General features: G+C 40.7%; 3 protein-coding genes across 12 annotated transcripts in view; 2 read left to right on the forward strand and 1 right to left on the reverse strand.

The window, feature by feature from the left end:
* The window catches only part of LOC109882060 (butyrophilin subfamily 1 member A1-like), a 329,983-nt gene that overhangs the window by 164,544 nt on the left and 137,988 nt on the right, over nucleotides 1-27,451 (reverse strand). The gene's annotated exons all lie outside the window — the stretch shown is intronic.
* The window catches only part of LOC109882059 (Fc receptor-like protein 5), a 305,344-nt gene that overhangs the window by 48,844 nt on the left and 229,049 nt on the right, over nucleotides 1-27,451 (forward strand). The gene's annotated exons all lie outside the window — the stretch shown is intronic.
* On the forward strand, nucleotides 145-27,372 carry LOC116353901 (Fc receptor-like protein 2). Its single transcript, XM_031791572.1, has 7 exons — nucleotides 145-219; nucleotides 2,793-2,837; nucleotides 11,001-11,276; nucleotides 11,974-12,216; nucleotides 25,798-25,938; nucleotides 26,168-26,209; nucleotides 26,734-27,372. Exons 1-6 carry the CDS (start codon nucleotides 189-191, stop codon nucleotides 26,170-26,172), a joined length of 741 nt encoding a protein of 246 aa, XP_031647432.1. The 5' UTR covers nucleotides 145-188; the 3' UTR covers nucleotides 26,173-26,209; nucleotides 26,734-27,372.

Raw genomic sequence — 27,451 nt, forward strand, 5'->3', positions numbered from 1 at the left:
TGGTGGGAGGAGTGACAATGAAGAAATATACAGTGGTAGAGGAAGTATAGACTAAATAATTGACTGTCTCTTCCTCTGTTTCACCGCGTCGTCAGCAGGGCCTTGTGTGTGTGGTCAGAACATGAAGGAGGAGGAGGGTCTATAAGTCTACAACTGGAGATCACAGTCTCACTTAGCATCAAGACAGGATGAAACTCACACTGCTCTGCTGGCAGCTCTGTAAGTACTCTCTCTCCCTGTGTGTGTGTGTGTGTGTGTGTGTGTGTGTGTGTGTGTGTGTGTGTGTGTGTGTGTGTGTGTGTGTGTGTGTGTGTGTGTGTGTGTGTGTGTATGTGTGTGTGTGTTTGTGTGTGTGTGTGTGTGTGTGTGTGTGTGTGTGTGTGTGTGTGTGTGTGTGTGTGTGTGTGTGTGTGTGTGTGTGTGTATGTGTGTGTGTGTTTGTGTGTGTGTGTGTGTGTGTGTGTGTGTGTGTGTGTGTGTGTGTGTGTGTGTGTGTGTGTGTGTGTGTGTGTGTGTGTGTGTGTGTGTGTGTGTGTGTGTGTGTGTTTCGGCAGGTGAGATGGAACATCTATATAATATCTATATGGTTTAATATCTGTATAGTTTAATATCTATATAGTTTAATATCTATATAGTTTAATATCTATATAGTTTAATATCTATATAGTTTAATATCTATATGGTTTAATATCTATATGGTTTAATATCTATATAGTTTAATATCTATATAGTTTAATATTGCTATTTCGCAACAAAGTCTCCTTCACTCATGCTGCCAAACATACCCTCGTAAAACTGACTATCCTATCGATCCTTGACTTCGGTGATGTCATTTATAAAATAGCCTCCAGCACTCTACTCAGTAATTTGGATGCAGTCTATCACAGTGCCATCCGTTTTGTCACCAAAGTCCCATATTACTACCCCCCACTGCGACCTGTATGCTCTCGTTGGCCGGCCCTCGCTTCATATTCGTTGCCAAACCCACTGGCTCCAGATAATCTATGTCTTTGCTAGGTAAAGCCCCGCCTTATATCAGCTCACTGGTCACCATAGCAACACCCACCGGTAGCAATAACCTTTAAGCATCAGCTGTCAGAGCAGCTCACTGATCACTGTACCTGTAAGTAGCCCATCTGTGAATAACCCATCCAACTACCTCATCCTCATATTGTTATTTTTAATTGTTTTGCTCCTTTGCACCTCAGTATCACTACTTGCATCTTCTGCACATCTATCACTCCAGTGTTTACTTGCTAAACTGTAATTACTTAGACACTACGACCTATTTATTGCCTGAACTCCCTAATCTTACCTTATTTTGATATGAGTCTGGAAGGAGCGTTTGCAGTCTAGCCAGACACCTAGGTACTTATAGACGTCCACATATTCTAGGTCGGAACCATCCAGGGTGGTGATACTAGTCGGGCATGCGGGTGCAGGCAGCGACCGGTTGAAAAGCATGCATTTGGTTTTACTAGCGTTTAAGAGCAGTTGGAGGCCACGGAAGGAGTGTTGTATGGCATTGAAGCTTGTTTGGAGGTTAGATAGCACAGTGTCCAAAGACGGGCCGAAGGTATATAGAATGGTGTCGTCTGCGTAGAGGTGGATCAGGGAATCGCCCGCAGCAAGAGCAACATCATTGATATACACAGAGAAAAGAGTCGGCCCGAGAATTGAACCCTGTGGCACCCCCATAGAGACTGCCAGAGGACCAGACAGCATGCCCTCCGATTTGACGCACTGAACTCTGTCTGCAAAGTAATTGGTGAACCAGGCAAGGCAGTCATCCGAAAAACCGAGGTTCCTGAGTCTGCCGATAAGAATATGGTGATTGACAGAGTCGAAAGCCTTGGCAAGGTCGATGAAGATGGCTGCACAGTACTGTCTTTTATCGATGGCGGTTATGATATCGTTGAGTACCTTGAGTGTGGCTGAGGTGCACCCATGACCGGCTCGGAAACCAGATTGCACAGCGGAGAAGGTGCGGTGGGATTCGAGATGGTCAGTGACCTGTTTGTTGACTTGGCTTTCGAAGACCTTAGATAGGCAGGGCAGGATGGATATAGGTCTGTAACAGTTTGGGTCCAGGGTGTCTCCCGCCTTTGAAGAGGGGGATGACTGCGGCAGCTTTCCAATCCTTGGGGATCTCAGACGATATGAAAGAGAGGTTGAACAGGCTGGTAATAGGGGTTGCGACAATGGTGGCAGATAGTTTCAGAAATAGAGGGTCCAGATTGTCAAGCCCAGCTGATTTGTACGGGGCCAGGTTTTGCAGCTCTTTCAGAACATCTGCTATTTGGATTTGGGTAAAGGAGAACCTGGAGAGGCTTGGGCGAGGAGCTGCGGGGGGGGGGCGGAGCTGTTGGCCGAGGTTGAAGTAGCCAGGCGGAAGGCATGGCCAGCCGTTGAGAAATGCTTATTGAAGTTTTCGATAATCATGGATTTATCAGTGGTGACCGTGTTACCTAGCCTCAGTGCAGTGGGCAGCTGGGAGGAGGTGCTCTTGTTCTCCATGGACTTCACGGTGTCCCAGAACTTTTTGGAGTTGGAGCTACAGGATGCAAACTTCTGCCTGAAGAAGCTGGCCTTAGCTTTCCTGACTGACTGCGTGTATCATGTACCATAGTGATAGTTCTCTCTGTGCGTTTCAGTGTTTCCATCATGTACCATAGTGATAGTTCTCTCTGTGTGTTTCAGTGTTTCCATCATGTACCATAGTGATAGTTCTCTCTGTGTGTTTCAGTGTTTACATCATGTACCATAGTGATAGTTCTCTCTGTGTGTTTCAGTGCTGTTGAGTACACTGGTATACTGTAGCCTCGGACAAGGTGGAGGTGAGTACATTTCTCTATATTCATCACCTGTTCTATAATAGTAACATTTCTCTATAGTCATCACCTGTTCTATAATAGTAACATTTCTCTATATTCATCACCTGTTCTATAATAGTAACATTTCTCTATATTTCTCTCTCTCAGCCAATCATCAGTTATTTGTGTAAGTACTGTGCTTGTTGAGTGCCCTTCCCTCTAAGTCTGTTGTCAATTTGCTGTACAATATCATTGTATCTGGTCGACCACAATTTTTTTCCAGAAGTTTGCTAAGGTTTGGTATTAGGCTGACTGGTCAGCTATTTGAGCCAGTAAAGGGGGCTTTACTATTCTTAGGAATGACTTTAGCTTCTCTCCAGGCCTGAGGGCAAACGCTCTCTAGTAGGTTTAAATTAAAGATGTGGCAAATTCATCCGCTATTACAGTCAGTTATTTCCCATCCAAGTTGTCAGAACCCGGTGGCTTGTTGATAGACAACAATAATTTCACACTGACATACGGAATTCAAAGCACAATTCTTGTTCTTTCATAATTTGGTCAGATAATTGGATGTGTAGTGTCAGCATTTGTTGCTGGCATATCATAACTAAGTTTGCCTATCTTGCCAATTAAAGTTTCTTAGGGCTAGGCCCCTTTTTTCTCAATTTCGCCTGCATGACGTGCCCAAAGTAATCTGCCTGGTTCTCAGGCCCTGAAGCCAGGATATGCTAATAATATATAATAATAATATATAATATATATAAATATAATTGGTACCATTGAAAGAAAACACTTTGAAGTTGAAGTTTGTAGAAATGTTAAAATAATGTAGGCGACTATAACACAATAGATTGGTTGGAGAAAATCCAAAGAAAAACCATCCAGAATAAAAACAAATTGAGAGACCATCCTAATTTTAAAGATTAGCTCTCTGGATGCAATTCCTATGGCTTCCACAGGGTGTCAGAAGTCTATGTTCAAGGTTTTAGGCTTGTAACTTCAAAAACTAAGAAGAAATCTAAGTTTTAGCACAGGGACACAGTCTTGGAAATTCGTACTATGAAGGCACCTGCTAAAATCGGTTTCCTATTGAACATACTTCTTTCCATAAGATAGTTTGATTATATTTTAGGGTATCTGAGGAGTGTATAGAAACATATTTTGACTTGTTGAAACAAAGTTTCAAACAATCGCATGGCATGCTTTTGCTGTAATAGCTACTGTTAATCAGAGATAGATGAAGAAGAATCTTTCAACAAGACACGTATATGTACCTAAATGTTAAAAATCCATCAATTTTACGATTATTGACTTGAATTGCTCCAGTTTCACCAGAAGTTGTCCCACTAGCCCTAAGAAGCTCTGATTGAACCATGTTGTAAAGTGTTGATAACTGTAGCTCTGATTGAACCATGTTGTAAAGTGTTGATAACTGTATCTCTGATTGAACCATGTTGTAAAGTGTTGATAACTGTATCTCTGATTGAACCATGTTGTAAAGTGTTGATAACTGTATCTCTGATTGAACCATGTTGTAAAGTGTTGATAACTGTATCTCTGATTGAACCATGTTGTAAAGTGTTGATAACTGTAGCTCTGATTGAACCATGTTGTAATGTGTTGATTACTGTATCTCTGATTGAACCATGTTGTAAAGTGTTGATAACTGTATCTCTGATTGAACCATGTTGTAAAGTGTTGATTACTGTATCTCTGATTGAACCATGTTGTTAAGTGTTGATAACTGTAGCTCTGATTGAACCATGTTGTAAAGTGTTGATAACTGTATCTCTGATTGAACCATGTTGTAAAGTGTTGATTACTGTATCTCTGATTGAACCATGTTGTAAAGTGTTGATAACTGTAGCTCTGATTGAACCATGTTGTAAAGTGTTGATAACTGTTGCTCTGATTGAACCATGTTGTAAAGTGTTGATAACTGTATCTCTGATTGAACCATGTTGTAAAGTGTTGATAACTGTAGCTCTGATTGAACCATGTTGTAAAGTGTTGATAACTGTAGCTCTGATTGAACCATGTTGTAAAGTGTTGATAACTGTATCTCTGATTGAACCATGTTGTAAAGTGTTGATAACTGTATCTCTGATTGAACCATGTTGTAAAGTGTTGATAACTTTAGCTCTGATTGAACCATGTTGTAAAGTGTTGATAACTGTAGCTCTGATTGAACCATGTTGTAAAGTGTTGATAACTGTAGCTCTGATTGAACCATGTTGTAAAGTGTTGATAACTGTATCTCTGATTGAACCATGTTGTAAAGTGTTGATTACTGTATCTCTGATTGAACCATGTTGTAAAGTGTTGATAACTGTAGCTGACAAAAGTGAAGTAGTTGGCAATATCAGTTGGTTTAGTGATGAATGATTCAATGAATGATGGAGCTGAGTTTGCCTTTTTCCCAAAAATGTATTTAAGGTATTGTGATGTCATTATGGGGTATTGTGATGTCATGATGGGGTATTGTGATGTCATGATGGGGTATTGTGATGTCATGATGGCTCCAAAGCTTTTTAGTATATAATTATTTTATCATTTATTTGTGTTTATATTAGTCACATGATTTCTTAATTTGCAGTATGTTTGCCAATCAGTTGGGCTGCCAGATTTATTTGTCATGCCTTTTGTCTCATCCCTCTCAACCATAAAATTTTTGAATTCCTCATCAATCCAAGGGGATTTAACAGTTTTTACAGTCATTTTCTTAATCGGTGCATGCTTATTAATAGCTGGAATAAGCAATTTCATAAATGCGTCAAGTGCAGCGTCTGGTTGATCCTCATTGCACACCACAGACCAGGAAATATTCTTTACATCGTCAATATATGAATCATTACATAACCTCTTGTATGACCTCTTATACACTATATTAGGCCCAGCCTTTGGAACTTTGCTTTTCCTATATATGGCCACTATATTGTGATCAATACATCCTTTGGATCTGGATACTGCTTTAAAGCACATTTCTGCAGCAATAGACGTTGATGATTTAATTCCCGTGCAGTTTTCCCTGGAAGGTTGGGTGTACCAGGTTACAGGCACTGGTTACAGTTTGAAGTTTTTTCTTGAGTGGGCAGCTTGATGAGAGCCAGACAATATTTAAATCACCCAGAAAATATACTTGCCTAGAGTGGTGTGTGCAGAGTCAATTGCAGCGAGCAGAGGATACTGGGGAAACCGACTTAATTTGGAATCCCAAACGCCCAAAAACAATAGGCGATAAATATACAGAAAAATAGTCCGACCCAACACAGGACACAAACGGACAGGAACACAAACACGTACACTCTGACTAACAGAAAACAATCACGCACAAAAATAGGCGGGCCTAACAGACTTAAATAGACATGAATCAAGAAACAAAATAAGAGACAGGTGCAACCAATAAGACCAAACAAACAGAAAAGGAAAAATGGATCGGTTAGTAGACCGGCGACGACAACCGCCGAGCGCCACCCGAACAGGCGGGGGAGCCACCTTCGGTGGGAGTCGTGACAATACTTCTCTGTTGATGTGAAATACATTTCAAGCATTTCCCACATTATCGATACTGACTGACTGCGCTTGATGGTCTATAGCAGCTTCCCACCAGAATGGGCTTTAGGTGAGACAGATTAACCTGTAGCCATATTACTTCAACAGTATTTAACATTAGATATTCTCTAAACTTTACAGGAATGTGGTTCTGAATATAAACAGCAAACCGTCCCCGTTGGCATTTCTGTCTTTTCTGTAGATGTTATAACCATGTATTGCTACCACTGTATCATCAAAGGTATTATCTAAGTCAATCCATTATTTTTCTGGGTTGCTTAATTGTTTTTACTGCTTTACTGGGAAGCTTATCAGAATTAGACATGTTGTTTATATTGGAGCTGCAAAAAGTGGTCTTCCTACTGGGGCTCAGTGATGATTTAATTCCCGTGCAGTTTTCCCTGGAGGGTTGGATGTACCGGGGCTCAGTGTATCTCTTGTTCATTGGCTCATGATTACTGCATACCATTTTATTTTTTATTTTTTATTTTACAGTTATTTTACCAGGTAAGTTGACTGTGAATACATTCTCATTTTACAGCAACGACCTAGGGAATAGTTACAGTGGAGAGGAGCCAACTGTAAGCTGTAGGATCAACATTCAGGGATATGAAGGGGACATCATTTAAGTTACTTACAATGTGTCTGCCAACGCTCCTAGGATAATGTACATTTGATGCAGCATTATGACATTGTCACAATGGTAGGGATTAACTGAGCTGGTCTTGGGTCATTGATCAGTCATTGTTTCATCTTATCTATGAACATAGACAGGGCTTTAACTCCTCTAGCTCTACAAAGATATAGGGTGCAGTCCAGGTAGCAGGCTGTCTGCCACTAGCACAGTCAGTGTAGTCAGCTCAGCTATCCCCATTGAGACCGTGTCTGTGCCTCGATCTAGGTTGGGCAAAACTAAACATGGCGGTGTTCGCCTTAGCAATCTCACTGGAATAAAGACCTCCTCCATTCCTGTCATTATTGAAAGAGATTGTGACATCTCACATCTCAAAATAGGGCTACTTAATGTTAGATCCCTCACTTCCAAGGCAGTTACTGTCAATGAACTAATCACTGATCATAATCTTGATGTGATTGGCCTGACTGAAACATGGCTTAAGCCTGATGAATTGACTGTGTTAAATGAGGCCTCACCTCCTGGTTACACTAGTGACCATATCCAGCGCGCATCCTGCAAAGGCGGAGGTGTTGCTAACTTTTACAATAGCAAATTGTCACGACTTCCACCGAATTCGGTCCCTCTCCTTGTTCGGACGGTGGTCGACGTCACTGGCCTTCTAGCCATCGCCGATCCGCTTTTCATTTTCCATTTGTTTTGTCCTTGTCATACACACTATTGTAGTAAAGTCAACATTCAATGTATTAATATGAGTAATAGACTATACTAGTAACGGATACATTCAACATATTTCTATGAGTTATAGTAGTAAAGGAGACATTCAGTGTATTGATATGAGTTGTAGACTATAGTAGTAAAAAAGTCAATCAAAGGATTAATATGAGTTATAGACTATAGTAGTAAAGGAGACATTCACTGTATTAATATGAGATATAGTACTAAAGGAGGCATTCAATGTGTTATTATGAGTTATAGTAGACAAGTCGTTTTTCAATGTATAAATATGATCCATAGATTATAATAGTAAAAGAGTCAATCAAAGTATTAATATGAGATATAATCTATTGTAGTAAAGGAGACATTCAATGTACTAATATTAGTTATAGTCTATATCAGTAAATGACATATTTAATGTATTTACTATAGTAGTACAGGACACATTCAATGTGTCATGTCATTAAATTGAAGACATAGTTTTATCAAAGATTCCCTGTAATTAGTATAACGCGATCAAAGTAATTAATCGTGTAACTGTAATTAACTTGGAAATAGGGGACACCAAGGAAAGTATTCAGATTACAAAGTTATCATTTCCTAAAATAACTTTTCAGATATTTTATATCTGATTAAATAGTCTTCTGATTAGTGAATTATTTACTTTACCTCACGTTAGTCTCATTCCAAACATCGTAAATTGTTTGGTTATCTGCATGAACCCAGTCTTCATATTGAGTCATCCATAGAGCAATTGTCTTAAATAATTTATTTATTACTATCTAAGTAATTCACAGAAATGCATAAACACACAAACAAGGTAAATATGGTTACAAGAAATGATAGGGGAATGTACCCTAGTGGGCTAAACCGGCATGGCGGCTTGTTAGACAAAAGGGAAGTGGGGTCGACTAAGAAGTCACTTCAGAGATAATAATTATAACAATTGAAATGCTAATCCTTTACACATGAGAAGTCACTACAGAGTTAATTATAACAATTGAATTGCTAATCCTTTGCACATGAACGCTCACTCATTCGGGAACAATTGCATTCAATATATATATTTACGCTCAGTGTGTCGTCTCATTTGCTGTTGATACGTTTGTTGATAAGTTTGTTTCTGTTGGAGACTCTCTCTCTCTCTCTCTCTCTCTCTCTCTCTCTCTCTCTCTCTCTCTCTCTCTCTCGGTTAGAGTGGATAGTTCAGAGTGACATTCATTTGTTATAGATGGATGTTTCGGCGGTTGTTGTTAATAATTAATATCAAAGACTTGTTCTTATTCTGTCGGTATTGATAGTCTAAGATTTTAACCACGGGGTATGGTTAAAAGATTCAGCAATGGTCTACAATCTTTATCCTCCCGTGATTGAGAGAAACATGGTCTGGTGATAATTTCTCAAAGTTGGGTTTTATTCGCAATTGCAGAAAAGGGTCGGTCCCAGGACACCTGACCCTAACTGGGCTCAGGGGCGGTCCTCTGATTTAGTTCAAATCAAAAGGGAATTTATATTTTCATTCATTAAACAGCCCAAAATCATATTACACAATTTTACAAACAGTATCATACTCACTCATTCATATTATACAACAAGTAGATGTAAACCTCATATCTGAGGCTATTATATAAACAGCGTTATGGTAATGTGGCCACACCGTCCCCCATGATCTTCCACAAGTTGTAACAAACGGACCAGTTCGTAGCTGGATTCTTCACCGATCTTTTATACTTTCTCCGGAACATGAAATTTGTTCGTACCTCAAGTTCTGTGAGGTGGAAGAAATTCCTTTGTGTTCCATGAACATTTACTCTGCCTCTTATACTATGTGGCCATGTGGCAGGGTCTATTCAGGAATTTACAACCTCTCTCTGACCACAGCAGCCTAGTTGAAGGAGGCAAGGGTGAGGCAGGGAGACAATCAATCTATTAATATGAGTTATAGTAGTAAAGGACTCATTCAATGTATTAATATGAGTTGTCGTGGAAATTTCCTGTATTACCAAATCATGAGAGAGCAAACCACACACAAGTCAGAGTTATCATAAAGTCCATCTTTAATTATATGAGCTTCACCATAGCCTTGTGACTCGCAGATCAATTCAGTGTCTATAAATGAATTCTCTGAGAGTGCTTACCAAATAGTTCTTAGTATCATTTATAGCCAAGACACACCCATCTCAACTCACATGACGAATAACAGATCTTAGGAACATTACAAAGGAAGACTTTACTTGAGAGGAGTATCCCATAGCCAGACAGCATTAGCTATAAATTATTGTTCAGTTTGGTCTCCTAAACGAAGTTCTTATCTCGTCCTTGGTACCACTTAGGACCAAAACATTACCTCATACAATGGCATATATTGGGGCGGCAGTGTAGCCTAGTGGTTAGAGCATTGGACTAGTAAGCGAAAGGTTGCAAGTTCAAATCCCCGAGCTGACAAGGTACAAAATCTGTCGTTCTGCCCTTGAACAGGCAGTTAACCCACTGTTCCTAGGCCGTCATTGAAAATAAGAATTTGTTCTTAACTGACTTGCCTAGTTAAATAAAGGTAAAAAAAAATATATATATATATATATATAAATTGTCAATTCTAGATACTCCCATCTCAAATACACCTCCTCCTGGACAAGCTCACTGAGACAGTGAGCCTCTTAGGTCATATACTAGATCAAGATAAGGGCAACCTCAGAGTTACAGACACATTCCCATAAGAAGACAAGCCTGACCTCTCCCCTCTCTGGGGCCCAAGTAACTTTTCACACATAAGCATACTTATGAACATTGATAAAAACATCAATCAATGTTTCCTAAAGAATTCTGATTCTGTCACAACAGAGTTATAGGCTTTAAAAGTTCTATTTGAAAAAGCTAACCTTAGCTTTCCTATCTGACTGAGTATATTGGTTCCTGAGTTCCCTGAAAGGTTGCATATTGCGGGGCCTATTCGATGCTAATGCAGAACGCCACAGGATGTTTTTGTGCTGGTCAAGGGCATTCAAGTCTGGGGTGAACCAAGGGCTATATCTGTTCCTAGTTCTATATTTTTTGAAAGGGGCTTATTTAACACTTTTAAGTAGTGCTGAAACCTGCATTATAAATTGGGTGGTTCCAGCCCTGAATGCTGATTGGCTGGAAGCCATGGTATATCGGGTGTGACAAAACATTTATTTTTATGCCGAAAGAGTCAGAATGTCATCTTCTCATGACCTTATCTCTCTCTCTCCCTCCTCTCAATCTCTTCCTCGCTCTCTATCCCTCTCTCTTGCTCTCTTTCTCAGATATCTCTCTTCCTGCCTATCTGAGTGTCAGTCCTGACAGATCTCAGTTCTTTAAATATGAGTCTTTCTCTCTGAGCTGTGAGGTTCAGGGGAACTCTGCTGGATGGAGAGTGATGAGGAACGCAGAGAGAGGGAATGTTTCAGAGTGTAATACTGAGTGGGGAAAACAACAAGGGTCTTCATGCATTGTATTGCTAATACCATCAGACAGTGGAGTGTACTGGTGTGAGTCTGGGTCTGGAGAACACAGCAATGTTGTCAACATCACAGTACCTGGTATGTCCACAAACACCATCTACTAACATTATAGTGTTTAGTGGTTCATCTGGTTTCAGATAGCTGATGTTATGTTTATATATGATGTTTATATATTATATACAGCTGGAGCTGTGATCCTCGAGAGACCTGTTTATATATTATATACAGCTGGAGCTGTGATCCTGGAGAGGCCTGTTTATATATTATATACAGCTGGAGCTGTGATCCTGGAGAGACCTGTTTATATATGATATACAGCTGGAGCTGTGATCCTGGAGAGACCTGTTTATATATGATGTTTATATATTATATACAGCTGGAGCTGTGATCCTGGAGAGCCCTGTTTATATATGATATACAGCTGGAGCTGTGATCCTGGAGAGACCTGTTTATATATGATGTTTATATATTATATACAGCTGGAGCTGTGATCCTCGAGAGACCTGTTTATATATTATATACAGCTGGAGCTGTGATCCTGGAGAGGCCTGTTTATATATTATATACAGCTGGAGCTGTGATCCTGGAGAGACCTGTTTATATATGATATACAGCTGGAGCTGTGATCCTGGAGAGACCTGTTTATATATGATGTTTATATATTATATACAGCTGGAGCTGTGATCCTGGAGAGCCCTGTTTATATATTATATACAGCTGGAGCTGTGATCCTGGAGAGACCTGTTTATATATGATGTTTATATATTATATACAGCTGGAGCTGTGATCCTGGAGAGCCCTGCCCTTCCTGTGACTGAGAGAGATTCTGTGACTCTGAGCTGCAGATATCAGGGAACTCTCTCTAACCTCACAGCTGATTTCTACAAAGATGGATCCCTGATCAGGACTGAGACTACAGGAGAGATGACTATCCCTGCAGTATCCAAGTCAGATGAAGGACTCTACAAGTGTACCAACTCTGAAGGAGAATCACCAGAGAGCTGGATGACTGTGACAGGTGAGAATATGAGAAACCTTGACATTCAGATTATCTGGTTATTCTTTACACTGTTAAGAGGTGCTGAAACCTGCATTATAAACTGGGTGGTTCTTCTTTACACTGTTAAGAGGTGCTGAAACCTGCCTTATAAACTGGGTGGTTCTTCTCTACACTGTTAAGAGGTGCTGAAACCTGCATTATAAACTGGGTGGTTCTTCTTTACACTGTTAAGAGGTGCTGAAACCTGCATTATAAACTGGGTGGTTCTTCTTTACACTGTTAAGAGGTGCTGAAACCTGCATTATAAACTGGGTGGTTCTTCTTTACACTGTTAAGAGGTGCTGAAACCTGCATTATAAACTGGGTGGTTCTTCTTTACACTGTTAAGAGGTGCTGAAACCTGCATTATAAACTGGGTGGTTCTTCTTTACACTGTTAAGAGGTGCTGAAACCTGCATTATAAACTGGGTGGTTCTTCTTTACACTGTTAAGAGGTGCTGAAACCTGCATTATAAACTGGGTGGTTCTTCTTTACACTGTCAAGAGGTGCTAAAACCTGCATTATAAACTGGGTGGTTCTTCTTTACACTGTCAAGAGGTGCTAAAACCTATAAGCTGGGTGGTTCTTCTTTACACTGTTAAGAGGTGCTAAACCCTACAAGCTGGGTGGTTCCAGCCCTCAATGCTGATTGGCTTGGAAGCCGTTGTATATCACGGTACACGGTAAAACATGTATTTTTACTGGTTGGTAACCAGTTTATAATAAAGCACCTCAGTGGTTTGTGGCGATGCATAAGATCAGTATGTTGGTATATTGGCTGTACTATACTGTAAAACACCTGTAACTTAAATATGTACTATATTGGCCCTATAACACAACTCCTCTGGCCTTAATGCTTCAATATGTACTATATTGGCCCTATAACACAACTCCTCTGGCCTTAATGCTTCAATATGTACTATATTGGCCCTATAACACAACTCCTCTGGCCTTAATGCTTAAATATGTACTATATTGGCCCTATAACACACCTCCTCTGGCCTTAATGCTTCAATATGTACTATATTGGCCCTATAACACAACTCCTCTGGCCTTAATGCTTCAATATGTACTATATTGGCCCTATAACACACCTCCTCTGGCCTTAATGCTTCAATATGTACTATATTGGCCCTATAACACAACTCCTCTGGCCTTAATGCTTAAATATGTACTATATTGGCCCTATAACACACCTCCTCTGGCCTTAATGCTTCAATATGTACTATATTGGCCCTATAACACACCTCCTCTGGCCTTAATGCTTCAATATGTACTATATTGGCCCTATAACACACCTCCTCTGGCCTTAATGCTTCAATATGTACTATATTGGCCCTATAACACACCTCCTCTGGCCTTAATGCTTCAATATGTACTATATTGGCCCTATAACACACCTCCTCTGGCCTTAATGCTTCAATATGTACTATATTGGCCCTATAACACACCTCCTCTGGCCTTAATGCTTCAATATGTACTATATTGGCCCTATAACACACCTCCTCTGGCCTTAATGCTTCAATATGTACTATATTGGCCCTATAACACAACTCCTCTGGCCTTAATGCTTCAATATGTACTATATTGGCCCTATAACACACCTCCTCTGGCCTTAATGCTTCAATTTGTACTATATTGGCCCTATAACACACCTCCTCTGGCCTTAATGCTTCAATATGTACTATATAGGCCCTATAACACACCTCCTCTGGCCTTAATGCTTCAATATGTACTATATTGGCCCTATAACACACCTCCTCTGGCCTTAATGCTTCAATATGTACTATATTGGCCCTATAACACACCTCCTCTGGCCTTAATGCTTCAATATGTACTATATTGGCCCTATAACACACCTCCTCTGGCCTTAATGCTTCAATATGTACTATATTGGCCCTATAACACACCTCCTCTGGCCTTAATGCTTCAATATGTACTATATTGGCCCTATAACACACCTCCTCTGGCCTTAATGCTTCAATATGTACTATATTGGCCCTATAACACACCTCCTCTGGCCTTAATGCTTCAATATGTACTATATTGGCCCTATAACACACCTCCTCTGGCCTTAATGCTTCAATATGTACTATATTGGCCCTATAACACACCTCCTCTGGCCTTAATGCTTCAATATGTACTATATTGGCCCTATAACACACCTCCTCTGGCCTTAATGCTTCAATATGTACTATATTGGCCCTATAACACACCTCCTCTGGCCTTAATGCTTCAATATGTACTATATTGGCCCTATAACACACCTCCTCTGGCCTTAATGCTTCAATATGTACTATATTGGCCCTATAACACACCTCCTCTGGCCTTAATGCTTCAATATGTACTATATTGGCCCTATAACACACCTCCTCTGGCCTTAATGCTTCAATATGTACTATATTGGCCCTATAACACACCTCCTCTGGCCTTAATGCTTCAATATGTACTATATTGGCCCTATAACACACCTCCTCTGGCCTTAATGCTTCAATATGTACTATATTGGCCCTATAACACACCTCCTCTGGCCTTAATGCTTCAATATGTACTATATTGGCCCTATAACACACCTCCTCTGGCCTTAATGCTTCAATATGTACTATATTGGCCCTATAACACACCTCCTCTGGCCTTAATGCTTCAATATGTACTATATTGGCCCTATAACACACCTCCTCTGGCCTTAATGCTTCAATATGTACTATATTGGCCCTATAACACACCTCCTCTGGCCTTAATGCTTCAATATGTACTATATTGGCCCTATAACACACCTCCTCTGGCCTTAATGCTTAAATATGTACTATATTGGCCCTATAACACACCTCCTCTGGCCTTAATGCTTAAATATGTACTATATTGGCCCTATAACACAACTCCTCTGGCCTTAATGCTTCAATATGTACTATATTGGCCCTATAACACACCTCCTCTGGCCTTAATGCTTCAATATGTACTATATTGGCCCTATAACACACCTCCTCTGGCCTTAATGCTTAAATATGTACTATATTGGCCCTATAACACACCTCCTCTGGCCTTAATGCTTCAATATGTACTATATTGGCCCTATAACACACCTCCTCTGGCCTTAATGCTTCAATATGTACTATATTGGCCCTGTAACACACCTCCTCTGGCCTTAATGCTTCAATATGTACTATATTGGCCCTGTAACACACCTCCTCTGGCCTTAATGCTTCAATATGTACTATATTGGCCCTGTAACACACCTCCTCTGGCCTTAATGCTTCAATATGTACTATATTGGCCCTATAACACACCTCCTCTGGCCTTAATGCTTCAATATGTACTATATTGGCCCTATAACACAACTCCTCTGGCCTTAATGCTTCAATATGTACTATATTGGCCCTGTAACACACCTCCTCTGGCCTTAATGCTTCAATATGTACTATATTGGCCCTATAACACACCTCCTCTGGCCTTAATGCTTCAATATGTACTATATTGGCCCTATAACACAACTCCTCTGGCCTTAATGCTTAAATATGTACTATATTGGCCCTATAACACACCTCCTCTGGCCTTAATGCTTCAATATGTACTATATTGGCCTTATAACACAACTCCTCTGGCCTTAATGCTTCAATATGTACTATATTGGCCCTATAACACACCTCCTCTGGCCTTAATGCTTCAATATGTACTATATTGGCCCTATAACACAACTCCTCTGGCCTTAATGCTTAAATATGTACTATATTGGCCCTATAACACACCTCCTCTGGCCTTAATGCTTCAATATGTACTATATTGGCCCTATAACACACCTCCTCTGGCCTTAATGCTTCAATATGTACTATATTGGCCCTATAACACACCTCCTCTGGCCTTAATGCTTCAATATGTACTATATTGGCCCTATAACACACCTCCTCTGGCCTTAATGCTTCAATATGTACTATATTGGCCCTATAACACACCTCCTCTGGCCTTAATGCTTCAATATGTACTATATTGGCCCTATAACACACCTCCTCTGGCCTTAATGCTTCAATATGTACTATATTGGCCCTATAACACACCTCCTCTGGCCTTAATGCTTCAATATGTACTATATTGGCCCTATAACACAACTCCTCTGGCCTTAATGCTTCAATATGTACTATATTGGCCCTATAACACACCTCCTCTGGCCTTAATGCTTCAATATGTACTATATTGGCCCTATAACACACCTCCTCTGGCCTTAATGCTTCAATATGTACTATATTGGCCCTATAACACACCTCCTCTGGCCTTAATGCTTCAATATGTACTATATTGGCCCTATAACACACCTCCTCTGGCCTTAATGCTTCAATATGTACTATATTGGCCCTATAACACACCTCCTCTGGCCTTAATGCTTAAATATGTACTATATTGGCCCTATAACACACCTCCTCTGGCCTTAATGCTTCAATATGTACTATATTGGCCCTATAACACACCTCCTCTGGCCTTAATGCTTCAATATGTACTATATTGGCCCTATAACACACCTCCTCTGGCCTTAATGCTTCAATATGTACTATATTGGCCCTATAACACACCTCCTCTGGCCTTAATGCTTCAATATGTACTATATTGGCCCTATAACACACCTCCTCTGGCCTTAATGCTTCAATATGTACTATATTGGCCCTATAACACACCTCCTCTGGCCTTAATGCTTCAATATGTACTATATTGGCCCTATAACACACCTCCTCTGGCCTTAATGCTTCAATATGTACTATATTGGCCCTATAACACACCTCCTCTGGCCTTAATGCTTCAATATGTACTATATTGGCCCTATAACACACCTCCTCTGGCCTTAATGCTTCAATATGTACTATATTGGCCCTATAACACACCTCCTCTGGCCTTAATGCTTCAATATGTACTATATTGGCCCTATAACACACCTCCTCTGGCCTTAATGCTTCAATATGTACTATATTGGCCCTATAACACACCTCCTCTGGCCTTAATGCTTCAATATGTACTATATTGGCCCTATAACACACCTCCTCTGGCCTTAATGCTTCAATATGTACTATATTGGCCCTATAACACACCTCCTCTGGCCTTAATGCTTCAATATGTACTATATTGGCCCTATAACACACCTCCTCTGGCCTTAATGCTTCAATATGTACTATATTGGCCCTATAACACACCTCCTCTGGCCTTAATGCTTCAATATGTACTATATTGGCCCTATAACACACCTCCTCTGGCCTTAATGCTTCAATATGTACTATATTGGCCCTATAACACACCTCCTCTGGCCTTAATGCTTCAATATGTACTATATTGGCCCTATAACACACCTCCTCTGGCCTTAATGCTTCAATATGTACTATATTGGCCCTATAACACACCTCCTCTGGCCTTAATGCTTCAATATGTACTATATTGGCCCTATAACACACCTCCTCTGGCCTTAATGCTTAAATATGTACTATATTGGCCCTATAACACAACTCCTCTGGCCTTAATGCTTCAATATGTACTATATTGGCCCTATAACACACCTCCTCTGGCCTTAATGCTTCAATATGTACTATATTGGCCCTATATCACACCTCCTCTGGCCTTAATGCTTAAATATGTACTATATTGGCCCTATAACACACCTCCTCTGGCCTTAATGCTTCAATATGTACTATATTGGCCCTATAACACACCTCCTCTGGCCTTAATGCTTCAATATGTACTATATTGGCCCTATAACACAACTCCTCTGGCCTTAATGCTTCAATATGTACTATATTGGCCCTGTAACACACCTCCTCTGGCCTTAATGCTTCAATATGTACTATATTGGCCCTATAACACACCTCCTCTGGCCTTAATGCTTCAATATGTACTATATTGGCCCTATAACACACCTCCTCTGGCCTTAATGCTTCAATATGTACTATATTGGCCCTATAACACAACTCCTCTGGCCTTAATGCTTAAATATGTACTATATTGGCCCTGTAACACACCTCCTCTGGCCTTAATGCTTCAATATGTACTATATTGGCCCTATAACACACCTCCTCTGGCCTTAATGCTTCAATATGTACTATATTGGCCCTATAACACACCTCCTCTGGCCTTAATGCTTCAATATGTACTATATTGGCCCTATAACACACCTCCTCTGGCCTTAATGCTTCAATATGTACTATATTGGCCCTATAACACACCTCCTCTGGCCTTAATGCTTCAATATGTACTATATTGGCCCTATAACACACCTCCTCTGGCCTTAATGCTTCAATATGTACTATATTGGCCCTATAGCACACCTCCTCTGGCCTTAATGCTTCAATATGTACTATATTGGCCCTGTAACACACCTCCTCTGGCCTTAATGCTTCAATATGTACTATATTGGCCCTATAACACACCTCCTCTGGCCTTAATGCTTCAATATGTACTATATTGGCCCTGTAACACACCTCCTCTGGCCTTAATGCTTCAATATGTACTATATTGGCCCTATAACACACCTCCTCTGGCCTTAATGCTTCAATATGTACTATATTGGCCCTATAACACACCTCCTCTGGCCTTAATGCTTCAATATGTACTATATTGGCCCTATAACACACCTCCTCTGGCCTTAATGCTTAAATATGTACTATATTGGCCCTATAACACTTGGTAGTAACATGTCTAACACTGTATTGGCTGTAACTAACCATGGAAATATACTGAACATTTACATTATGAACAGAAGAACTAACCATGAAAATATACTGAACATTTTACATTCACAAACAGAATACTAAATCTGTGTTCATGTACAGTGCAGTATATATACAGTTGAAGTCGGAAGTTTACATACACTAAGGTTGGAGTCATTGAAACTCGTTTTTCAACCACTCAACAAATATGTTCTTAACAAACTACAGGTTTGGCAAGTCGGTTAGGACATCTACTTTGTGCATGACACCAGTAATTTTTCCAACAACTGTTTACGGAAAGATTGTTTCACTTATAATTCACTATATCACAATTCCAGTGGGTAAGAAGTTTACATACACTAAGTTTACATACACTAAGACTGCTTTCTGATAGGCGAATTGCCATCATGTGAGTCAATTGGAGGTGTATGTCACGCCCTGACCTTAGAGGTTTTTATGTCTCTATTTTGGTTTGGTCAGGGTTGGATTTGGGTGGGCATTCTATGTTCCATTTTCTATGTTTTGTATTTCTTTGTTTTGGCCAGGTATGGTTCTCAATCAGGGACAGCTGACTATCGTTGTCTCTGATTGGGAACCATACTTAGGCAGCCCTTTTTCCCACCCTAATAATAATGATAATTCCAGTGTACTCCCTTCAATCATTAGTTGTAAACTTCCTCAATGGTCATATGTACTGCACCTTGGTCTTCCTCAATGGTCATATGTACTGCACCTTGGTCTTCCTCAATGGTCATATGTACTGCACCTTGGTCTTCCTCAATGGTCATATGTACTGCACCTTGGTCTTCCTCAATGGTCATATGTACTGCACCTTGGTCTTCCTCAATGGTCATATGTACTGCACCTTGGTCTTCCTCAATGGTCATATGTACTGCACCTTGGTCTTCCTCAATGGTCATATGTACTGCACCTTGGTCTTCCTCAATGGTCATATGTACTGCACCTTGGTCTTCCTCAATGGTCATATGTACTGCACCTTGGTCTTCCTCAATGGTCATATGTACTGCACCTTGGTCTTCCTCAATGGTCATATGTACTGCACCTTGGTCTTCCTCAATGGTCATATGTACTGCACCTTGGTCTCCCTCAATGGTCATATGTACTGCACCTTGGTCTTCCTCAATGGTCATATGTACTGCACCTTGGTCTTCCTCAATGGTCATATGTACTGCACCTTGGTCTTCCTCAATGGTCATATGTACTGCACCTTGGTCTTCCTCAATGGTCATATGTACTGCACCTTGGTCTTCCTCAATGGTCATATGTACTGCACCTTGGTCTTCCTCTTTCGACAGCCGTGAAAATGTATTTCAAGGCCTACCTTCAAACTCAGTGGCTCTTTGCTTGACATCATGGGAAAACCAAAAATGTATTATTTAAGACCTCAGAAAGAAATTGTAGAACTCCAAAAGTCCGGTTCATCCTTGGGAGCAATTTCCAAACGCCTGAAGGTACCAGGTTCGTCTGTACAAACAATAGTGTGCAAGTTTAAACACCATGGGATCACGCAGCCATCATACAACTCAGGAAGGAGACGCGTTCTTTCTCCTAGAGATGAATGTACTTTGGTGCGAAAAATGAAAATCAATCCCAAAACAACAGCAAAGGACCTTGTGAAGATGCTGGAGGAAACAGGTATAAAAGTATCTATATCCACAGTAAAACGAGTCCTATATCAACATAACCTGAAAGGCCACTCAGTAGAGAAGAAGCCACTGCTCAAAAACCGCCATAAAAAAGCCAGACTACAGTTTGAAACTGCACATGGGGACAAAGATCGTACTTTTTGGAGAAATGTCCTCTGGTCTGATGAAACATAAATAATGACCATCGTTATGCTTGGAGGGAAAAGGGGAGGCTTGCAAGCCGAAGAACAACATCACAAGGGACGCACAAGGGGTGGCAGGTTCATGTCGTGGGGGTGCTTTGCTGCAGTAGGGCCTGGTGCACTTCACAAAATAGATGTAATCATGAGGACGGACAATTGTGGATATATTGAAGCATCATCTCAACATATCAGTCAGGAAGTTAAAGCTTGGTCGCAAATGGGTCTTCCAAATGGACAATGACCCCAAGCATACTTCCAAAGTTGTGGCAAAATGACTTAAGTACAACAAAGTCTAGGTATTGGAGTGGCCATCACAAAGCCCTGACCTCAATCCTATAGAAAATGTATGGGAAGAACTGAAAAAGCGTGTGCGAGCAAGGAGGCCTACAAACTTGCTTCTGTTACACGAGCTCTGTCAGGAGGAAGTGGCCTAAATTCACCCAACTTATCTGGAGTATTTCTCCTGTCTTATCCGGTGTCCAGTTTGAATTTAAGTATACTCTAATTCTCTCTCTTTTTCTCTCTTTCTCTTTTTTTTCTTTCTTTCTCTCTCTCGGAGGACCTGAGCCCTAGGACCATGCCTCAGGACTACCTGGCCTGATGACTCCTTGCTGCACCCTAGTCCGCCTGGCGACCTGGCCAAAATAAAGCAAAGCAGTGTGACACAAACAACAACACAGAGTTACACATGGAATAAACAAGCGTACAGTCAATAACACAATAGAAAAAAGAACGTCTATATACAGTGTGTGCAAATGGCGTGAGGAGGTAAGGCAATAAATAGGCCATAATAGCAAAGTAATTACAATATAGCAGATTAACACTGGAGTGATAAATGAGTAGATGATGATATGCAAGTAGAGATACTGGTGTGCAAAAGAGCATAAAAGTAAATAAAAACAATATGGGGATGAGGTAGGTAGATTGGGTGGGCTATTTACAGATGGACTATGTACAGCTGCAGCGATCAATTAGCTGCTCAGACAGCTGATGTTTAAAGTTAGTGAGGGAAATATAGGTCTCCAGCTTCAGTGATTTTTGCAATTCGTTCCAGTCACTGGCAGCAGAGAACTGGAAGGAAAGGTGGCCAAAGGAGGTGTTGGCTTTGGGGATAACCAGTGAGAGATACCTGCTGGAGCGCGTGCTACGGGTGGATGTTGTTATCGTGACCAGTGAGGTGAGATAAGGCGGAGCTTTACCTAGCATAGATTTATAGATGACCTGGAGCCAGTGGGTCTGCCGACAAATATGTAGCGAGGGCCAGCAGACTAGAGCATACAAGTCGCAGTGGTGGGTGGTATAAGGTGCTTTAGTGACAAAACGGATGGCACTGTAATAAACTGCATCCAGTTTGCTGAGTAGAGTGTTGGAAGCAATTTTGTAGCTCGGTAGGATAGGTAGGATAGTCAGTTTTACTCAGGATAGTTTAGTGAAGGAGGCTTTGGAGGCCACGGAAGGAGTGTTGTATGGCATTGAAGCTTGTTTGGAGGTTAGTTAATTCTTGTGACTCTCAAACCCGGATCCGGGAGCGTAATCATCGCCTGACACAAATTAGCATAACTCAACGGACATAAATCTTCCAAGAAAATATTCCTATTCCTCACAAGTGAAATATATTGGAACACCGCTTAGCCTTTTGTTAATCACCCTGTCATCTCAGATTTTCAAAATATGCTTTACAGCCAACGCTAGACAAGCATTTGTGTAAATTTATCATAGCCTATCATAGCATTATGCCTTGCTAGCAGCAGGCAACCTTGTCACGGAAATCAGAAAAGCAATCAAATTAAATTGTTTACCTTTGATGAACTTCGGATGTTTTCACTCACGAGACGCCCAGGTAGATAGCCAAAGTTAATTTTTTCCCTAAATATAATTTTGTATGCGAAACAGCTTTGTTTGTTAATAGTGGCGTGACCCCTTTATGTCATAGATTATAATGGTGGCGGGACCCCTTTATGTCAGATTATAATGGTGGCGGGACCCCTTTATGTCAGATTATAATGGAGGCGGGACCCCTTTATGCCATAGATTATAATTGTGGCGTGACCCCTTTATGTCATAGATTATAATGGTGGCATGACCCCTTTATGTCATAGATTATAATGGAGGCGGGACCTCTTTATGTCAGATTATAATGGTGGCGGGACCCCTTTATGTCCTAGATTATAATGTTGGCGGGACCCCTTTATGTCATAGATTATAATGGTGGCGGGACCCCTTTATGTCATAGATTATCATGGTGGTGGGACCCCTTTATGTCAGATTATAATGGTGGCGTGACCCCTTTATGTCATAGATTATAATGGTGGCGGGACCCCTTTATGTCATAGATTATAATGGTGCCGGAACCCATTTATGTCATAGATTATAATGGTGGCGGGACCCCTTTATGTCATATTATAATGGTGGCGGGACCTCTTTATGTCATAGATTATAATGGTGGCGAGACCCCTTTATGTCATAGAATATAATGGAGGCGGGACCCCTTTATGTCAAATTATAATGGTGGCGGGACCCCTTTATGCCATAGATTATAATGGAGGCGGGACCCCTTTATGTCATAGATTATAATGGTGGCGGGACCCCTTTATGTCATAGATTATAATGGTGGCGGGACCCCTTTATGTCATAGATTATCATGGTGGTGGGACCCCTTTATGTCAGATTATAATGGTGGCGTGACCCCTTTATGTCATAGATTATAATGGTGGCGGGACCCCTTTATGTCATAGATTATAATGGTGCCGGTACCCATTTATGTCATAGATTATAATGGTGGCGGGACCCCTTTGTCATAGATTATAATGGTGGAATGACCCCTTTATGTCATAGATTATATGTCCAGCTGTCATAAATGTACTTTTGGCCTTGGCTAATGTTCTCATGTTCGTTCATCTTAATGTAATCTTTGGCATGTTACCCTATTCAGAAAGAGCAAATGTACTGGGTGTCACCTTCTCTTCCTCTGGCCAATGTACTTATGTCCTTTCTACTTCAGCATAGCAACTGCACCTATTTATATTACATTAGCTCCCACAGTCACCCCCTTTGAAAAGGGGGACGGCCACGGCAGCTTTTCAATATTTAGGGAACTTGGGCGATATTGAAGAGGTTGAACATGCTGGTAATAGGGTTTGCAACAATTGCGGCGATATTTTTAGAAAGAGAGGGTCCAGATTGTCTAGCCCAGTTTATTTGTACAGGTACAGGTTTTGCATCTCTTTCAGAACATCTGCTATCTGGATTTGGATGGAGAAGCTGGGAGGCTTTGGCAAGTAGCTGCGGGGGGTGGGGGGGGGGGGGGGGGGGGACTGTAGGCCGGAGTTGGGGTAGCCAGGAGGAAAGCATGGGCAGCCATAGAGAAATGGTTATTGACATTTCCGATTATGTTGAAATGTTGTAGTTGGGTATGGAAATTTCAGATTTTTTTTCCTAAGCCATGATTCAGACATGGCAAAGACATCAGGGTTAGCAGAGTGTGCTAAAGCAGTGAGTAAAACAAACTTAGGGAGGAGGCTTCTGATGTTAACATGCATGAAACCAAGGCTTTTTCGATTACAGAAGACAACAAATGAGAGAGCCTGGGGACACGCAGGGCCTGGCTTAACCTCCACATCACCTGAGGAACAGAGGAGGAGTAGGATGAGCGTACGGCTAAAGGCTATCAGAACTGGTCGTCGAGTGCGTTCGGGACAAAGAATAAAAGGAGCAGATTTCTGGGCATGGTAGAATATATTCAGGGCATAATGCGCAGACAGGGGTATGGTGGGGTGCGGGTACAGTTGAGGTAAGCCCAGGCCCTGAGTGATGATAAGAGAGGTTGCATCTCTGGATGTGCTGGTTATACTGGGTGAGGTCACCGCATGTGTGGGAGGTGGTACAAAGGAGGAATCTGATGCATGTAGAGTGGGACTAGGGGCTCCACTGTAAACTAATACAATGATAACTATCCTAAACAACAGTATACATGGCATAAAGCAATCACAGGTGTTGATTGGGAGAGCTGATGCTCTCAACAACAGCTAATCAGCTAAGACAACAACAGGTAAAATGGCGTAGGGGGTCGGTTAACTACACACAGGGCCTGAGTTCGAGGCCGACAGATAAACATAATAACAGATAAACATAATAAACAAAGTGGAGTACTGTGATAAATGAACAGTCCAGCAGGCATCAGCTATGTAGCCAAGTGATCATAGCGTCCAGTGAACAGCAATAGATGGAGCAGGGAAGCCGCGGCATAGTTGTTACTACAGTTGCACGTGGGAGACACAGCATTTAAAGTTAGCAGTCCGGGATAAGTAGAAGCGTCTGCGCCGACGTCCGACAAAGGCCGGTTGAAGGCACAGCGGATGGAAATACGTCTGCAGACCAGTCGTAGTGGTACGGCGGGGCCCCGTGTCGACGAAGGGACCGGGCCAGATGGAGAAAGAGGTATTGCTAGCCGGGAGATGTGCCTGGCTCAGGGCTAGCTTTGGGGCTGGGTCACTTGGTGGCTTGATGATCACGTGCTTTTACACCTGCATTTTTTGCTGTTTGGTGTTTTAGGCCGGGTTTCTGTACAGCACTTTGTGACATCAGCTGATGTAAGAAGGGCTATATAAATACATTTGTTTGATTGATTGATTGATTGATTATTGTGGCAAGCTTGTGGAAGGCTACCCAAAACGTTTCACCCAAGTAAAAAAAAAAATGTAAAGGCAATGCTATCAAATACTAATTGAGTGTATGTAATCTTCTGACCCACTGAGAATGTGATGAAAGAAATAAAAGCTGAAATAAATCACTCTCTACTATTATTCTGACATTTAACATTCTTAAAATAAAGTGTGATTCTAACTGACCGAAGACAGGTAATTTTTACAAAGATTAAATGGCAGGAATTGTGAAAAACTGAATTTAAATGTATTTGGCTAAGGTGTATGTAAACTTCCGACTTCAACTGTATGTGTGTGAGTGTGTTTGTGTGTGTATATTTTCATTTTGTTATTTTATTTCTATGCCCAACATAATTCAATCTCCAACTGCAGTTCCAGCTCCCATTCCATCTCCAGCAGTCCTAGTGTTGTCCATGTCTCTACCCAGGCTGCTCTGTAGTCTACTGGTGGGGTCTCCCTACCTGCTGGTGACCATCATACTGATGGTGAAAGGCTGCAGGAGCAGGACTCAAGGTGAGAACCTAATCAGAAAGGACTGACAATACTGAGAGAGTCATGTTTTAAAGTGTTGATAACTGTAGCTCTGATTGAACCACGTTGTAAAGTGTTGATAACTGTATCTCTGATTGAACCATGTTGTAAAGTGTTGATAACTGTATCTCTGATTGAACCATGTTGTAAAGTGTTGATAACTGTATCTCTGATTGAACCATGTTTTAAGTGTTGATAATTGTCTGTTTAGGGTAAACCAGGATACCCAGGAAGACCCACCAAGACCAATTAGGTGAGTTTCTACCTTACAACACAACAGCTGCAGGGGCACAATATGGTATTCTGAACACAGCGTGTACTATATTATGTTACCTCTTAGTAGAAGTAGAAAGTAGGATGGATTAGAGTCAACTACCACAATATGGTATTCTGAACACAGTTTGTACTATATTATATTACCTCTTAGTAGAAGTAGAAAATAGGAAGGATTCTCTACCATAATATGTAATGGAACTGATATGAATTCATGCATTTAGGAGTAAATAGCCCTGGTATTGATAAAGAGTATATAGTCTGGGTATTGAAAATGAGTAAATAGCCCTGGTATTGATAATGATTGATAATTAGTAAATAACCCTGGTATTGATAAGGGGGAACTGGACATAAGCAGGAGCCCCATTGGAAGTAATTTGATAGAATTCTAAGTAGCACAGTATTGACTAGTAATTCATCTGATATGATTTACATTTCTAAGTGGTTCTGTATTGGATAAGTAAATACATGGCCACAATGATGAACTACTTCTGTGTTGAACAGGTGATCGTGTTGAAGAAGAGTGAGGCTGAGAACACCTGATCACCATAACAACCATCAGAATGGAACTCATGGAATTCTAATATAGAACTGTGAGTCACAATGCTGTATGTTGTTACATTGTAGCTCCACCTGCTGGAACAATAGTGGCATTTGATCAAATGTGATCTATTAACTGATACATGTATTATTCTGATTGGAATGTGTTTTAATATAATGTGTGTTGTATTATTCATTCAGCAGCTGTCCTTTAACATCAGTCATATACTGGTCATATACTGTATAGCATTATGGTTGATACATTGTAAATGCCTTCACTTCTCATGTCTATACAGATCAACTGATAGGTGTTGAGGTTCAGGCATTATTGTTACAGATTCAGTATAATGTTATACCGTTACATGTTACAGAGTTAGAAAACATACAGGAGAGGAGAAATCAATTGTTACAATTATTTACTTTATTATCCCATTTTGGTCTCTAGAATAGTGCAGCATAATTTTATTTTATTTAAACATGAAACTAATGTTGGACTTTTGTTTTATTGTGTTTTTGTGCAAAACCATTATTTTTCAATGAATCATCCTGGTAAGATATTGCTTTTGTCTTTGTAGCATATATAATTAAATTAATGATTTTCCTCAATCATGTAGCCTGTTTTTTATTCTGTTCTGAATGACATCACAACCACTCTGTTTTTAATTTCATTCACTTCCCTTTA

The sequence above is a fragment of the Oncorhynchus kisutch genome, linkage group LG16 (genome assembly GCF_002021735.2).
Source record: "Oncorhynchus kisutch isolate 150728-3 linkage group LG16, Okis_V2, whole genome shotgun sequence".
Taxonomy (NCBI): domain Eukaryota; kingdom Metazoa; phylum Chordata; class Actinopteri; order Salmoniformes; family Salmonidae; genus Oncorhynchus; species Oncorhynchus kisutch.

What these genes read in the sequence shown, in the direction of transcription:
- LOC116353901 (XM_031791572.1), top strand. Translation starts at nt 189, where the DNA reads ATGAAACTCACACTGCTCTGCTGGCAGCTCT. An exon ending in TGTCAACATCACAGTACCTG is followed by an intron (nt 11,277 to 11,973) that starts GTATGTCCACAA and finishes TATTATATACAG; the next exon opens with CTGGAGCTGTGATCCTGGAG. An exon ending in GAGCTGGATGACTGTGACAG is followed by an intron (nt 12,217 to 25,797) that starts GTGAGAATATGA and finishes CTCCAACTGCAG; the next exon opens with TTCCAGCTCCCATTCCATCT.